The sequence below is a fragment of the Empidonax traillii genome, unplaced genomic scaffold (genome assembly GCF_003031625.1).
Source record: "Empidonax traillii isolate 1590-97213 ecotype Southwest subspecies unplaced genomic scaffold, ASM303162v1 scaffold296:size1881848, whole genome shotgun sequence".
In the NCBI taxonomy this organism is placed as follows: domain Eukaryota; kingdom Metazoa; phylum Chordata; class Aves; order Passeriformes; family Tyrannidae; genus Empidonax; species Empidonax traillii.
Genome location: NW_020955489.1, coordinates 453,219 through 469,442, shown reverse-complemented (window position 1 = coordinate 469,442; position 16,224 = coordinate 453,219). Strand labels below are relative to the sequence as shown.

At 47.7% G+C, this 16,224-nt stretch overlaps 1 protein-coding gene across 4 annotated transcripts in view; it reads right to left on the bottom strand.

The window, feature by feature from the left end:
* VASH2 (vasohibin 2) overlaps nt 1-16,224 on the bottom strand; it is a 37,613-nt gene that overhangs the window by 5,424 nt on the left and 15,965 nt on the right. For all 4 annotated transcript variants that reach the window (XM_027890737.1, XM_027890739.1, XM_027890740.1 and 1 more), the window contains exons 4-6: nt 15,445-15,519; nt 3,826-4,207; nt 1,849-1,964 (exon numbers count right to left, since the gene is read on the bottom strand). In XM_027890737.1, coding sequence (XP_027746538.1) covers nt 1,849-1,964; nt 3,826-4,207; nt 15,445-15,519 — 573 coding nt within the window. The remainder of the gene's footprint in view (nt 1-1,848; nt 1,965-3,825; nt 4,208-15,444; nt 15,520-16,224) is intronic.

The following is a 16,224-nucleotide window of genomic DNA, read 5'->3' as shown; positions in this document are numbered from 1 at the left end:
CCTAATAATCCAGTAAGGAACCAGGATAAGAAGTTAAATGTTTGAGGCTGTAAAATCCCCTTCTGTCCTTAAGCACTGCTTCAGTCTTTGTCCTTCAGAAACAATCCAGCAAAGACATTGCAGTTCACTATTCCAGTTCACACATTCTTCAGTGGGAGATTCCTCCTAGCAGGCCATATAATTTTACTGTTGACAAAACCCAGGCTGTAATAACAGCTTGTCATCAGCAGGTGAAGCCTTTCAAATGAATGTGTTATTCAGCCCCTGCCAGCTCACGCTAGAGCAAAACACTTCTCTCCCCCTCCCCTGCAAGCTTGGGAGGGGGAGAAAAGCTGCAATTACAGCATGTGCCTAAGACATCCACAAAGAAACAAAACACAGCGTTGATAAGCGCAGCCATTCTTTAGCTAGGATTCCAGCCTAAAGCCTAGCAAACCTTAAAGCCTTTCCTCCTCTGTATGTAACACAAAGGCCTCTCACTCCATCAGGTTCTCAGAGATCCATCAATTTGCCAAAGAAAGTACCCAAATTTCCCTCTTGTATTTCTCGCCCCGTGTCAACCGCTGTACAGGCTGGTGTGTGTCATTCAGCTCAGCCCTGATGAGGGGTTGCCATTCCCCCCTTCAGAGCTCCAAGATCATCATGCTACAGCTGGGTCCTGGATCTTGTGTCATGGTGACCCAGGGTTTATTTTAGAATAACATATAATTTGCTCCAGATACAGAGCAACACAGCAGAATCGCTGAGCAGGTAACAGGTGCCGAAGCCACTGCAAGGCCACCCATACGTCACTTGCCTTTCTGTCCTAGAAAAGCAAAGCTGCCAAGGAGGAATCAGTCACTGCAGAGCAGCCACATGCCCAGCAGCTCTCTCAGGAAACCAGCCCAACTGGAGAGTCTCCAAGCTCAGTGAGACTCCCTCCTCTCCAGAAATGCATAATCCACTCCAGCAACTGCAGAAACACTATCAGAAACCCAAAAATGAAACTGTCCCTCAAAAAGAATCTAGGAGGTAAAGAAGCCTGGAACAGCTGAGCCCATTACAACTATAATTATCTATGCACTAAACAAGGAGCTCTCAGTGATGAAGCCAAAAGTACAGCATCGTGGACTGAGTGTGAATCCACATGTAAAAATAAAAGCCTGCTGTGAAATCATCTGCTGCCAAAGTATCTTGAAGTTATCTTTAGAAGGTTAGTCTAATGTCTTTGTTAGCTGCTTTAAAATAAATAAATAAGTGCTGAGACAGTAGTCTGGGTGCCTATTTAAAAAATGATGATCATAAATATGTGACTAATCTGGGTTACGTATAGGCTTTCACAGTTGTCAGCTTCCTGGCACGAGGCAGTACGGCTAAAACTCAGCTCTTCCACATCTAAGGTAAGGGAGTCTGAATTGCCAGTGGCTGTAAAAGGCCTGTGATCTTAAAGTTCGGTTTTATCCATTTAGAGGTATTGCATGCAGTTAGTCCATGCTTCCCCACACAGCTAACAACTATTAGCTACAACACAAAAGGGAAGTAGTCTGGGATTTTTTTAAGCTGATTAAAATCAAAGAATGCAATTCAAGTGATGTTTCCCGTTTGGACAGAAGGGAAAAGGTTTACTTTTCTACCATCCCTGTAAGTTGGACAGTCCAAGGACCCTGCACAGAGGAATCATCAGGCAGCAGAAACACTGCAATGCCAAGACACCAGCAGTACCAGCAGCTTCTGGAACCTCTCTGGTAACAAAGGTACCTGGGGCAGTTTTCCTATATATGCCACTGAGCATGTAAGTTTTGTGCAGCAAAACAACGCACCAACACCCTCGATTTCTGATCCAGCAGTGAGGGTGGCAGGAATACTCACGATTTATCTCTCCTGCATGCCCGTCTCTGAGGGCTCGCTTGCCTTCGGCGCGGGGACAGCGACTTACCCCGTGATCGCTCTTTCGTCGGAGAATGGGCACTTGAGGGTTTCAGAATCTGTGAGAGATGGAGGAGGGAAGGAATTGGCCTTCAGTAAAGGCAATGATTCACTGAAAATAAAAAAATTTAAATAAAGGGCCTCATACAGTAGCAGGGGTGGCACACAAAGAGCCTTCAGTCCCTTGGGGCTTATTCAAACCCTGCTCAGGTTAAGAGGAACCCAAAGCTGTTATCATGTGATAGCTGTTCAGGGGCCTCCTGCAAAAATTCAGTGTCACCAATTCAGTTCCCAGCTGAATACTGTCTAATCTACAGCTTCCTTCAGAGCTGGCAACAGCAAGGGATAAGAAAAATGACTTTGAGCCTCAGTTGAAGGAAACTCAGGCAGCCAAATCGTCCTCTCCAGCTTTTCTCTCCACAAACCATCTCTCAGGCTGGCAGTTGAACTCTCTGACAGTGAGACTTTTCAGCAGGTCTCCAGCTTGCCCACATCTTCCAGGCCCTCCACCTTGGAAGGCCATCAGCGCTCCAGGCTGTTTTAAAGACCTGACCCTCCAAAGTCAGTTCCTCACAAGAGGAGCCCTCTGAATCAAGCGGCTCAGATCCTGAAGTAACTCAAGGGAAAGGTCAGATGCAGGGCCTTCCACCTTCAAGAGTTCAGGGCTCTGGTCCTGGCCCTAAGGCGCTCAAAAGGACTGGACTCAACGTCACAGCTCAGCATAGAGATAGAGCTGGTCCCTCTATCAAAAGCAAGTACAAAATTCAGTCAGTCACCCACCCATATGGACTTCTTCAACTAGAGCATGCTTCAGCTGTTTGCTCTCTAGGTAGTATTAAAAGTGTATGAATAGAACAGAAGGGAAAAGAAGAAAAAATGTAATTACATCAGTAATAAAGACCATATTTTTAAGGTGACAGTATGATTGGCAGGCCAGGAGAGATGGCAGCAGAACACAGGGGCTACGATGCCACTGGTAATGTCCATCCCAAGGTCAGGGCAAAGGGGCAAGTGCTTCAGCCAAGAAGGCACGTGGATGCTACGTAGGAGCCGTTCTTTAGCAGGGAAGAGGACAGGAACCCAGAATAACTTGGACACGATGCCACATACCTCTCCACAAGAGCCAGACCCATACTTAGCAACACACCTGCTCTGCTCTCGCTGCCAGCAGCAGGCTGGAAAGGCACCAAATCCCCTTCCACTATGACCACAAACAGCTCCTGGCCTATGCCAGGCTCGGAAGCACGGTCAGGGACACCCCTCATCCCCAAGGGCAGCCAAACCCTCCAGGGCCCTGGCAGCCTGCCCTGTCTCCCTGTTGTTTCCCTCTGAGCTCTTCAGTCCAACCAACCGTCAGGGAAGCACCAGTCTGCCAGGGACTTGCTTTACTCACCTTTCCCATGTAATCCACTTTGTGATTTAGCTGAGGGTGGTGACCATCAGGCAGCGCAGGGCAAGCCCACTGGCATGCCCTGCCAACAGAGGCAACCACTGACACGGATGTCCCATGGCATCCCTTGCAGTTTATGTGCAAAGAGCAGAGATCCCTACCTGTGACCAGGCCACCCTTCCCACCAGTTCCAGCCCCAGCCATGCTGATTATTCCCAGCCATGTTCTTCTGAAGTCATTGAGAAAAGCAAAGTGGGAAACTAGTTCTTGATGGCCAGGGACAAGCAGGGGTTCAGGCGTTTTTCAGGCTGAAGGGGAGATCCTTGAACTAAGTAACTACAAGGGCTTGAAAACGCACCAGATCCTGGGAGAGCACCACCAAGACAGATTTAAGCACACGCCCTGCCCACCTGATACCTGCTTCATCTCAGGCTGGGATCGCTCTGCTCACATCATATACTGTCCCATCTCTGGGAGATGGGACAAGGCACAGCTGCCCCCGAGCCCGCCACCCAGGTGCACAGGCCTACCTTCATCCTCATATCCCTGGCAAATTTCTCCAGCTCCTTTCTGACTTCTGTGCGCATCATTTTGGATACATTGAGGACCAGCTGTTTCCACTCGATGGGCTGAAAGCTGTGCGGCTCATGTGGGACGTATAATCCAATTTTTACTTTTTTGACTGAATGCAAGTACTTTTTATAGGAGTCTTCAAATTCAAAGATGAGGTCGCTCAGAGTTCGGTAAGTTAGAGGTTTGTCCATCAGATCTGATCGTCTGCTCATGCCCAGCGAGCCGTACCGGCCATTGCAGTAAATCCCAAGCACCACATGATGAAAGTAGTTCCCTGAGAAGTGGGTTTTAAAGCTGATGGGGAATCGTTCCACGGAGGGCTGCCCGTTCGTTAAGTATCTGGTGCGCACTGCGTCAAGGCAACAACGGTGCTGGGAAAGGGGCCCCCACAGTTACACCTGTAAAACATCCTCAGCAGTTTGGTTTGATTTTTTTTTAACTGCCAGGGCAAGGGCTTTCTTGCAAACACAAATTTATTCTCACTCTGCCCCAGAAACAGTCAATGCTGCCAAAGCCCATTTCACTGCTTGGAGAATGAGATGCAGTGGTTCAGACAGGGAAGGGCCTGACTATTAATCACACTTAGGGGGAAGGGAAAAATCCACAACACTGTTCAAGTCAGCATGACTAAAGCGAGACCATCCTCCCTAGATCTGTGAGAACTCCCCCATTTGATACCAACATCAAATTCCCACGGTCCCTAAAGGGAAAAGTGTTTACCTTTCACGGGGGGCTTGGTACGACTTACGTTACTGAGCCTCATTTTCTCACATCTTCAAATACAATCAAAAAATCCAAATTTATTCCTGTCCAAGGTGACAGTCTGCCTTTCCTTCTGTAAACTGGCCCTCAACATCGCCACTTCTCATACAATAGTGTTTTTGCATGTTACCCTTGTAACACATTGCTGAGATGAACAAAATCACCAGACGGGTAATTAGATAAGCACAGAGACATGGTCAGGAACAAACGGTTTTAAAATGTAAAACCTGTCCCTGGAATCACTGTCTGCCCATTTCAAATGCAGCATGTGCAGAGTCTAGGACAAGCTCCATAACAACATAGTATGTGATCTCAGAGGAGAACTACGCCCAGATCCAGGGTCATCTTCTTGGGAGGCTGCTGGCCCGTGCCAGGGAAAGGACAGGCTGAGAATCCCTCATGCAAGCAGCTTTGCGTCAGCACTTACGCTGCACGCAGCTCCCCTGCTGCTAATCCTGGGACAGTTGAAACTCACCCTGGCTCCACATGCTGGCACCTGGCCCCTGGGACAGCAGGTGCCTTTCCCCTCTGCAGCTGAGGCCCCCACCTACGCCTGGGGAATGGAGGAGGGATGACCAGAAAAGGCTGCAGTGAGGCTCCCCAGCCTGGGGTTACTCCAGCCAGAGGCACCTGCTGCAACTCCGGAGCCACCCCCAGAAGCAGATGCAGTCAAGGCAGTCGGTCAGGGTGCTGCCACTACAAATACACCAGCCCAAAGGACAGCACTGCCAGGATAGTGTCAGGGCATCCTGATAGATGGAGGAGTGACATTACCTTCTAATGGAGCTGCAGAAACCAGCTCAGACCAGGATTCTGCTCTGGGGATCTCCAGCATCCCCTCCTCTCCCCACCTCATGCCCAAAAAGGGCAGCGAAACAAGAGCCACTGCACAGCTGAGATATCCTGGGATGTTACTGTGGCCAGCCTTCCTCCCCTGCCTGCATAGCATGGCTGCCTGACAGCTGCTGGGAAGTTGAGAACAGAAAAAGCCTTTGTACCAACACCGTAAAACACAATTCGGGCTCAGTTGTGGTCCTGCCCAGCCTGACATGCCACCACATCACCACCAGTGCAACTCCCAGGGATGCTGATCCCTGCCCACACCCAACGTTTCACCTCTTCTCTCTACAGAGATGCAGGAAAAGCATCCAGTGACTCTCATCTGTCTCTAAAGCATTTTCTCTGGGGTGTATTTCACCCGCCTGATCCATGTTGAATTTCACGTATTCAAACATTTGCCCTCCAAGTGAATGCAGAAACCAACTAATAAGAGATTCATGAACTGCCCAGAATCCGAGGTCTAGAGCAAGGAGTTAAACAAACAAACAAAAAAACCTAACAGTCAAGAAAAACACATTGGCACAAATCTTTCAGAACAGCCACAGGAAAGCTTTTCGGTTCCATGTCAAACAAGTTTAACTGCATTCAATGCTAGATGTCATCGGCCTTAGCAGCCTGGAGAAAATGTAAGAGAGAGTATAGGAACAGACAACACTACGGGCCCAGCTCACGGTGCACTTCACTGCCTGTAGATCATGAGCCTGGATGAGCGCACAGAGCACAGACCTCCCTGACACACACACATCCCTCGCTCAACCAAGGCTATCTGCACCCACCTCCTGCTCACCTACATCATACATACATAATACATACATACATACATACATACAACATAAACACCCTGCAGCAAACGTCAAAGCCCACCCCGCTATCATCTACATTGACACAGAACAGAAACAGCTCTGTGTGCCTTTGGTAGTCTCAGTGGATCACTGTTGCCTTAGGACTAGGTTCTCCAAGGAAAAAATCATGCAATCGGTAGAACTAAATAAATTAGATAAATTCACTGCAATACCAGAATTGGGGCCCAGCACCATTATGTCAACTGGAAAACTCAGCCCACAGTCACCTCATATAAAAGGTCACCTTGCTTCGGGCCTTGAAAGGAGCATCCTGTGTACATCAAAGTCATGTTACAATAATTTGTGTCCTACAGATTCTTGCAAAAGCCCATTGTATTTATCGTTCTATGTAACTGACAAAGCAGTATCTTTTATTAACACCTATGAAGCTTTCAAACATCGCCACTATTTTTCCCCCTCATTATGAAAGAGTTTTCTCTCTGCTCCCCGAGGGCCTTTCTATTAAGTCCACACAAAGCTTTGGTGGCCACCTGCCACACATACATACTTCTGCCACGAGGTCTCAGAGAAGTTGCAATTTAATCTCATTAAATACCAAGCAGGAGTAAAAGAATCTTTTGAGGGCAGAAATTACCACCATCAAATAACCCAGCAACAACCGCTGTGGAAATTAACCTTTAGGAACAGGTTGCTTCTGCTGAGTGACTAGTTAACGAGAGTCCCCACCCGAGATGAAATACACAGCAAACGGGTTGGAAAGGCACGTCAGATCTTCCCCTCTGTCCAGGCATCATTATATACCTTTTCCTTTCTGTTCTGCCCAAGGAGAGCTGTATTGTGGCAAACAAAAGGCAACGACACAGCAATGCCGCAGCTGTAATCACACTTTTGAGCCGGGACTGTAACTGCAGGACGGAGAGTCGGGGAGTAAATTACGTGCCACAATAGGAAAGCAGGGCAGAGCAGGAGAGGGCAAAAGCAGCTGTAGCGAAAGCTCAGTGGCTTCCCGATCCTGGAGGATCTTCATGTAAATCAAAGAAGCAGAAAAACAGTACTGAGGGATAATGATCTCCTTGGAGGTCACACAAGAGGAATACTAATCTTCTGGAGAGCCACCTCTTGCCCCAGTATCCCTCTCTTTCTCCACAACCAGGATATGCACCTGAGGCTCTGCTGACATCCACTGAGTTTTCACAGAATGGGTTGGTATGGCGTGTTCCCATCCCTTGGAGATTCCCAAACTCCACTATCATGGTTTAACCCCAGCTGGCACATGAGCTCCACACAGCCGCTCGCTCACACCCCCACCAGTGGAATGAGGGACAAAATCAGAAGAGAAAAATCGTGGGTCGAGATAACAGCAGTTGAACAGGTAAAGCAAAAGCTGTGCACACAAGCAAATCAAAACAAGGAATTAATTCACACTGCCAAATGTCAGATAGTTGTTTAGCCCTCTCCAGGAAAGAAGGGCTCTGTCACACTTAACAGTGACTTGGGGAAAAAAAAAGGCCTATTAACAAGTAGGCTTTCTTGAGCACACCATTACTGCTAGCAGCCTGCAGGAAGGGCCAGATTTCCCATGACAGCACAGGATCTGCACGTCGACAAGCATACCACCATCTAAGCCACAGGTTGTTTTGCTTCCCATAGTCCCCTGCACCCAAGCTCATGCACAACCTAGCATGGATACTTGGGAGACGTTCAGATCCCAGGCTCAAGTACAAGCAAGACCTGGGACACAAAACCTGCTCTTTGGCCACCACCTGAATCTTCCTAGGCAGCAGGGCAAACGAGGAGCAGTATCCTTAGTCAATTCCAAAGGGGAGAATTAGTTAAGGTGTTAGCTGAATCAACACCTTAGTTTTTAAAACTCTGGAGCAGAAAGCATCTGGATGGGTTTTCTTTAAATCTGCCCGCTCATATAATGACTCAAGCAATGCCCTTCTGTGATTTAGGGTTGTTTTGGTTTTTTCTTCTCCACCTCCTAGTGGACTCTAAAATCAACAATGTTCTACAAAGAAGTCCCAACACCTTCCTCCCTGTACAGACTCTCTCCTACACAGGTGCCCCCACTGCAGAGCACAGAGCAGGTCCCAGCCAGAAGACAGACTTGAAGCCCTTCACCTTGTTCACTTGCCAGCAGCAACTTTTAGAAAAAAAAAATTCTCCCTTCATTTTTTTTCCCCCTTATTGTCCTGGTTCCAGCCACGACAGGGTTTATTTTTTGCAGTAGCCAGAAGAGGGCATGGCTAGGACACGGATGTTATTCTATACCACCCCATGTCACTGCCAGGGACAATGAAAGGGACTCTCTTCCAGGGGAAAGGGGTTCCTTCTGGTCAAGAAAATGTGGTGGACAGGGTAGTTGGGATAGTGTGGCACTGGTCCTGAACCAGAGTGGGGTAGGGGGGCATGACTGCAGTCAGGTCAGGCTCAGTGAGCATTTTGCAAGTGAATCACTCTCTCTTTTGTACACTTTTGTTATTAATATTGTTGCTGTTACTGTTCATTTTTTAATCTCATTGCTGTTTCCAGTAAATTTTTCTCAACCCACTATGTTTGCCATTTGTGTCTCTCAATTTTCAACTCCATCCCATGCCAGCGAGAAGGGGGAGGGGAATACAAGGGAGTGAGAGACAGTAGCCATGGTTTGGAGAGTCTAGGTGGGGACAAAGAACTGGGGAGTACCTTTCCTAAACCACGACACTCATTACCAAATAATCAGAGCAGGATCTTTCAATGTGGCCAGCACTGTGTCTCTGGGCTTTGAACATTGCTGGAACTCTGTCTTAGAAGCTGACAGCACCCAACAGAGAGCAGCTGGCTCCCCATGGCTCAGTGAGCTCAGGTAACTTGCCACCAGCAGTTTTCCCACCACTGCTAGGAAGCACAGCCCGCTGTACAGCAGGTGAGGGGACACACTGCGAGCACCAGAGACCCCCTGCGTCTAAACCAGCTTCAACGGGAGTTTAGCTGGGGGGGAAAAAATCTGGTGCCTTTGCCAAGGTGACAGGCAACAACTGTGCAAAGGACATGCTAGTGGCAGGTGAGGAGACCAGTGCTGTCCCCGCACTGTGCCTGCAGCACCAACAGAGACCGCTGGGGCGGGGGATATGGGGACACCCTCCTCTGAGCCCCAAAGGGAAAAAGCCCAAACATTAACACAGCACACCAAGGCCCTGCAGAGCCAGACCAAGACATGCTCAGATGTAAATGCCAGCATCAACTGCTTGAGCAGCCCAGCCCACCAACACTGATGCCCGAGTGAATCTAAGCACCGGCCTCCCCAGTGCCCAGACTCATAAGTGCTTCTCCAGCTGCAGGAAGACCCAGCATCACACCCAACACTGCTGCAAACCAAAGACAAAAAAGGGAAAGCCAGACGAACCTACTGGTGAGCAAATAAGGGCCCATTGCACTGCTTGTGCTAATCAATTTGATATTTATTAGTTTGAAATTCTCCCTTATTTAAATCAGACAAGATGGCATGGCAGTGCTTCATGTCTCAGAGCCCAGCAAAGGTGGGCTTTGCTGAAGTCTGGTCAAGATGAGCATAGAAAACCACAGGGTGTCTGGTTCTCTCCTCTCCTGCTGCTCATGTGGGCTGGGGAGGTACAAACAGGTGCCCCAAACCACCCTGGCAGGCTGTGCCACTGGGCACCAGCAAGCTGGAGGAATGACAGCAGGCTGAGGAGCGAGGAGGCAGCTTTATTTACACTAGCAATGCTGAAGCTGCTAGCTCAGAGTGAGGAGGTGTAGCAGGAGGAAAATAAACCTCAGCTTCAAAACCATCAGATAAGGCTTCAGGAGAAACAGATGAGCTGTTTTAAGAGCTGTTTTTCTGAGCAACCAAGCAACTGCTCAGAGGGCCTCCAACCACCAGCAGTAAACACTGAGAGAAGTTTCCAACCACAGCCTGGAGTCAGACGGATATCCCACAGGCTTGGGATTGCTTACTGTAAGGCAGCGTGCTACCAAGCCCACATATGGATGTTGTCTACACAGAGGCCTGGAATTCCCTCTGGCAGCTCATGCCCATGAAGAAAAGGCCTGAGCATCTGGTTCAGCCTCCCCAAGCAGGACTGCCAGGCTGGCATCCCTCATTTTGAGAAACCTACTCCCCAGTGCCTGGCTGCAGTCAGAGGACACTATCATAAGATTAGACCGTGACAATGCAAGCAATTAAAAGCTCTGTCCCAGCTCTTCCCATCTACCAGAGGGACTGTTTCAGCAGGATCATCCCTCCCTGTATTTCAGATAACAAGTGGGTTAAGCTGTAGACAAGCAAGTAGGAGGCAAAGAGGGGCACTACAAGGACATTAATATCCTGCAATAACTGCAAGAAACTCTCCCCCTTAGTGCAAATACTTGTTTCCAGCCCAGGGCTGTACCTGCCAGGCTGGAGGAACTAGATGGACCCACGTCTCCAGTGGTGATAACCATCATCCACCAATTAAAGCACAGAATGTATAAGGGCATGTGTATGTGTATATATATATTTTTATATATATATGTATATTAAATAATTCCTCCCTCCTGAAACACTTTTGCTCTCCTCTTCCTTGTTTAATGATATTATTGGACAAGGGGTCTAATACCCTGCATGGGTCCAACCATTATCTCACATGAACTGGGAGAAGCATGCTGGAGGCAATGGGAATGACTTACGTTCAGCTGACACAGACACGCTCCACAGGACTCTCTGAGGATGGACACCCTGTGCTGCTTCCCTCTCCCCCTCTGATATTTTGCTCTCCACATTTTAATAGCGAATACAGCATGCATAAAAATACCTTGGCACCTTCTCGCTTACTATTCCCTTTCTTGAGCTCAAGTGGATTGGATCTTTGCTCAGAAAGAGTGGGCTGAACGCACCATTACTCAGCTGATTTACAAATGAACTGAGAAATGCCCTGGGGAAGACAGCAGGAGGAATGATTCTGGTTAGGCACTGACAAGCAGATCATGTAAGCAGGGAGACATGAAGCCAGTTCAGACAGCTACACAGAGAAAAAGAGCTATGCAGACTGCTGCAAAATAATATTGGAAGATCTGTATGAGCTTTCAGTCATCTCGCAGCAGCTGCTTCTTTGGTGCATGCAGACAGGGTAGCTCAGTATTTTAACTCGCTGCCCTATAAAAATGTTTGAAGATCTAGTGCACAGGCAATTATGCCAAATTTAATTGTGCACCAAGAGGGATTAGGGAAGCATTTTATAAGAAGTCACATAGTAAAAGGCAGCTGCACAAGCCAGCGAGCAGCTCAATTAAAATGACATCTCACTAAGCCGCTCTGAGAGGCAGCCCTTGAATGAAGGCTCATGCCGAGGGTCCGCTGGAGTGGGCTGTGCTTTTTTTGGTATCCAAGCAACACGGCAAAGCCTGCCAGCACACGAATTACAAGCAGCACCTTATTTCCAGAGATATGGAATGGAGCCAGAGGTTAACACACACAGGCAGGGCTGCTCAGCTCAGGCCTATGTGAAGACACTGGCTGGACACTTAGGAGAAGCTTCTCTGGAAGCCACCTGATCTTGGAAAGCTGCTGGCCTCACCCTGTCTGCATACAGAGAACAATGCTGAAGATCAAAATCTCACAGCTGAGAAAAATCAGCAAACTTCAGCCACTTTCCAGACACACATATTCAGATGGCCCATCACCTCACCACTGCTACATTCTTTGTGTACCCACACCTCAGACAAAGTACATGCATTTTCTATTGCATGGATCTTTTAAACTTTAATGCATCTGTTACTGGACCACCACCCAGCAGACAGTCCCTGTTCTCACAGAGACTTCCAAGACAGGAAGTACAAGTCCTAGAAAGACAAGCCTGCCTCATACTCTCCCCTGACTAAACCATCTCAATTTAAAAAAACAAGTTTAACGTAAGTTTGGGGTTTTTTAAGTACCATCTAGAGACAGAAAGATTCATACAAATCTTAACTCTGAAGAAACTTCAAATGACACCAAATCATATAAATCATAATTTTCAACTTTTTTGCTTCCCTCACTGCTCAAAAAAACCCACCAAACAAAAAAACCCCAAAACAAAACAAACAAAAACAAACAAACAAAAAAGAAAAGAAAAAAAAAAGAGAGAAGGAAAAAAACACACCAAAACCCACGAAACTGAACACAAGCCAGGTTTGAGGCAAGCAGAAAAACCAGCAATGCTTTTAGGTTATCATGGTGCCTTAGTTTCAGCTAGGGTAGAGTTAATTCCTTCTCAGAAGCTGTTACAATGCTGTTTTGGATCTGGAATGATACTGCTGTTGATGTGTTGCTTCTTTGCTAAGTTGGGTTTACTTTAAGTCACAGACTTTTTTTCTTTTGTCTCACGCTCTGCCAGTGAGGAGGTACACAAAAGAAACTGGGAGGGAGCATAGCTGGAACAGGTGACCCAAACTGAACAAAGTTTTTCCACATCACAGAATGTTATGCCCAGTATATAAACTGGGGAGAGTTACCTGGAAGGGGGAGCCGATGCGGGTTCAGGAAAGGCATCAGTCAGCAGGTGGTGAGCAATCTAATTATTTTTCCCTCTTTATTATCATTATTCTTATAATTTACCATTATTACTGTATATTAGTTTATTTTCAATTATTAAACTGTTCTTACTCAAGACACAAGTTTGACTTTGATTCTCCTTCCCATTCCACCAGGGTGGGGGGAGAGAGAGCAGGTTGACTGAGGGGCTGCATGGTGCTTAATATCCAGCTGGGCTTAAAACCACAACACATGGTTATATGTAGGTCACTAATCACCCTTTGCTCAAGTGCTATGGGGAATAATCACTTCACTACTAGAAATACAGCACTGCAAGACACACTGACACTGCAGAGCAGCATCAACTCCCCCTGGGGATTATTTCCTCCACTGCTTTCATACCCAAATAGTTTGAGACACAACCCTGACACAAGGGCAAGCCCAGCATATCCACTGACATCATTTCAAGGGAAACCAGTTGATGCAAATTTTTCGGAATTGAGGAAAGCTTTCAATGCTGTCTCTTGCATTATCCTCCTGGACAAAATGTCCAGCACACAGCTAGAGAAACACATAACGATAGGTGAGCAACAGGCTTATGGGTCAAACAGAAAGGTTACAGTAAATCAGGTTACATCAGGCTGGCGATCAGTCGCTAGTGAGGTTCTGCAGGGTTCCATTTTGAGGCCAGCTCTCTTCAACATCTTCATAAATTACTTGGATGCAGGACTCAAAGGTATACTTAGTAAGTTTGCTGATGACATGAAACTGGAAGGAGCTGTTGACACCCTCAGAGGCAGAGAGGTCCTGCAGAGAGACCCTGACAAATTAGAGAGATGGGCCATCACCAACCATATGAAATGCAACGAAGACAAGTGCTGGAGTCTGCACCTGGGACAGGGCAATCCTGGATCTACATACAGAGTGGGGAGCAAGATGCTGCAGAGCAGCACCATGGAAAAGGAATATGAGTCAGCAGTGCCCTGCCAGCCAGAAGGGTCAAGTCTGTCCTTGGGGGCATCAGGCAAAACATCACCAGCCGGTCGAGGAAGGGGGTTTCCTTGCTCTGCTCTGGAGTGGCCTCAACTTGAATACTATGTGCAGTTTTGGGCACCCCAATATAACAAGGATATTAAGCTATTAGAATGTTCAAAGGAGGTCAATGAAGATGGTGAAGGGTCTTGAGGGGAACCATATGAGGAACAGCTGAGGTCAACTTGGTCTGTTCAGCCTGGAGAAGGGAAGATCTCACTGCAGTCTGCAACTTCCTTGTGAGGAAAAGTGGAGGAGCAGACACTGATCTCTTCTCCGGGGTGACCAGCAATAGGACCCGAGGGAAGTTGTGTCAAGGGAGGTTTAGGTTGGATATTAGGAGATGTTTTTTTCACCCAGAGCGTTGTTGGACACCGGAAGAGGCTCCCCAGGGAAGTGGTCACACCACCAAGCTGGACAGAAGCGTTTGGACAACATAGGCCCAGGAGCTGGACTTCTGTGATTCTTGTGTGTCTCATCCAACTCAGGATATATGATTCTGATTTCTGCTTCTGGAAGGGCATTGGTTTGAGTCTCCTGTTGACATCAAGCCCCCCAGGACCCCATCCCTCTAGCTGCATGCAGACCCTGCCAGCGTTTGCAGGGAAAGTGCTGTCAGCCAGAGCCACCTTTCAGACTCACACTCGTACTCAAGGCCTATCCCTGGTGCACAGGGAGCAAAGCGGAGCCACAGCAGCACACCACAAACCTCCCAGCACGCTCAGGACTGTATCCAGCAACCAGTCTGGCACACCATACCCTTGCACTTGCTCACCCACATCCCCTTCCCACCCCGCCAGGAGCCATCCCTCCTCACCAGCCAACAGCGGGCACTACCTGCCAGGCTCTGCCAGCTCCTTCTCCCACGGGAGGGGGCAGCAGCAGCAAGCAAAACGCTGCAGAGGCATCCCAGAAGCTGGTTTGCTTCAGGGCTTATTTTGGGTTGTGTTTTTGGTTTAAATCAAACTGGATCAGTTGTGATGAGATTTATCTGGCAATTTGTTCCTGTAGCCCTGCCTTGCCCTCCCCCTGCAGTGGTTTAGGATGGTGCAGGCTGATTTATCAGTGACAGCAGAGGAAGATCGAGAAGGGGTTCAGCCTCTAAATGAAAATACTCCTGGGTTTTTTTCTGAGCCTGAACAGAAAGCAAGCATTATGTTACAGTAAAGCTTAAACGTTGAACTATAATACACATATGTTTTTGCACAAAGCACAGCTGTGGGTTGAGAGACAAAAACTAACATGACTTGGCCATGCACACATCAGAAAAACGGAGAACTGAACCCACGCTCCTCAAGTGTTACCAAGCTCCAACAATAACCAACAGAGAAATACTAACAAAGAAAACAAGGATTGTGTAGGCAGATACTTATCTGGGCACTCTGGGTCAGATCCTGACATTATGCAGATTACCAGGGCAGAAGGCAAAGTCTGCACAGCCTAATCATAACACTTGTGAAGTGGGCACCCAGCATCCAAACTCCTACCAACAAGCCCAGGCAATTCACCAACTTGCTGACCCATACCATGGCAGCTTATCAAGCTGCTGGCACTCACCTTTGGCTGTGACCCTCTTAAACACCATCCAGGAAGGGCAATATTTTAAACAGCACTGCAGAAGAAAAAGTCACAGGTATGTGAAAGGATACATCCCCAGGATAACTGCTTCAAGGCATTTGATGGGTAAGGACTCCCTGGTCATTTCTTTTGCTGTCTCCATTAACCTAGAACAGAAACAAAATAATTTTCAGTCCTTCCATCTAGAGCAGTTGACTGGAATCAAAGGCCCTCTCATAGACTGAGGGCCAGGCACGTCCAGTTCTTATCTCTGCAAGAGCTGATGAACTTTATCCTTAACAGTGACTTGCCAGAACCCTGACATCTGGAGGATGACTGGGGAAAAAAAATAAAAAAGAAAGAGAAAAAAGGTGTTTGGCATCCCAGTGCCTTCCAGCCTCTGAAGATGGTTTGAAGGAATGCAGCTTGCTCTGCCTCTCCCAGCAACTCCACGAGCATCACTTCAGAGTGTAATACAAATCCCTGCTGAACTGGAAAAGTTGGCAAACCCGCAAGCTCCCACAGCAGATCTAAGAGTAGCTTATTTTGAAAATAACCCTGGTTCTCTTCTGGAAAAAAAAAAAAAACAAACCCAAAACCAAAAAAAAACAACCCAACAGGGTTACATGATGGCCCCCTGAAAGCTACAAATGCCCCTGTGAGTCTATAGCTGTAGCTGGACAAGAATGTACTGCCTTTTTATCACAGCCTTCTCTGCAGAAAGCTCTACCAACACAGACACTTCACACCACTGCAAGCTGAGTAATTGTCTTGCTGCTGCTCCCCACCTCCTGTGGATGGAGAAAGAGGCAAAACCCACACCATTTTCTGCATGAGTGCAGGAAACTATGCCCAGCATTTTGCGAGTTCAG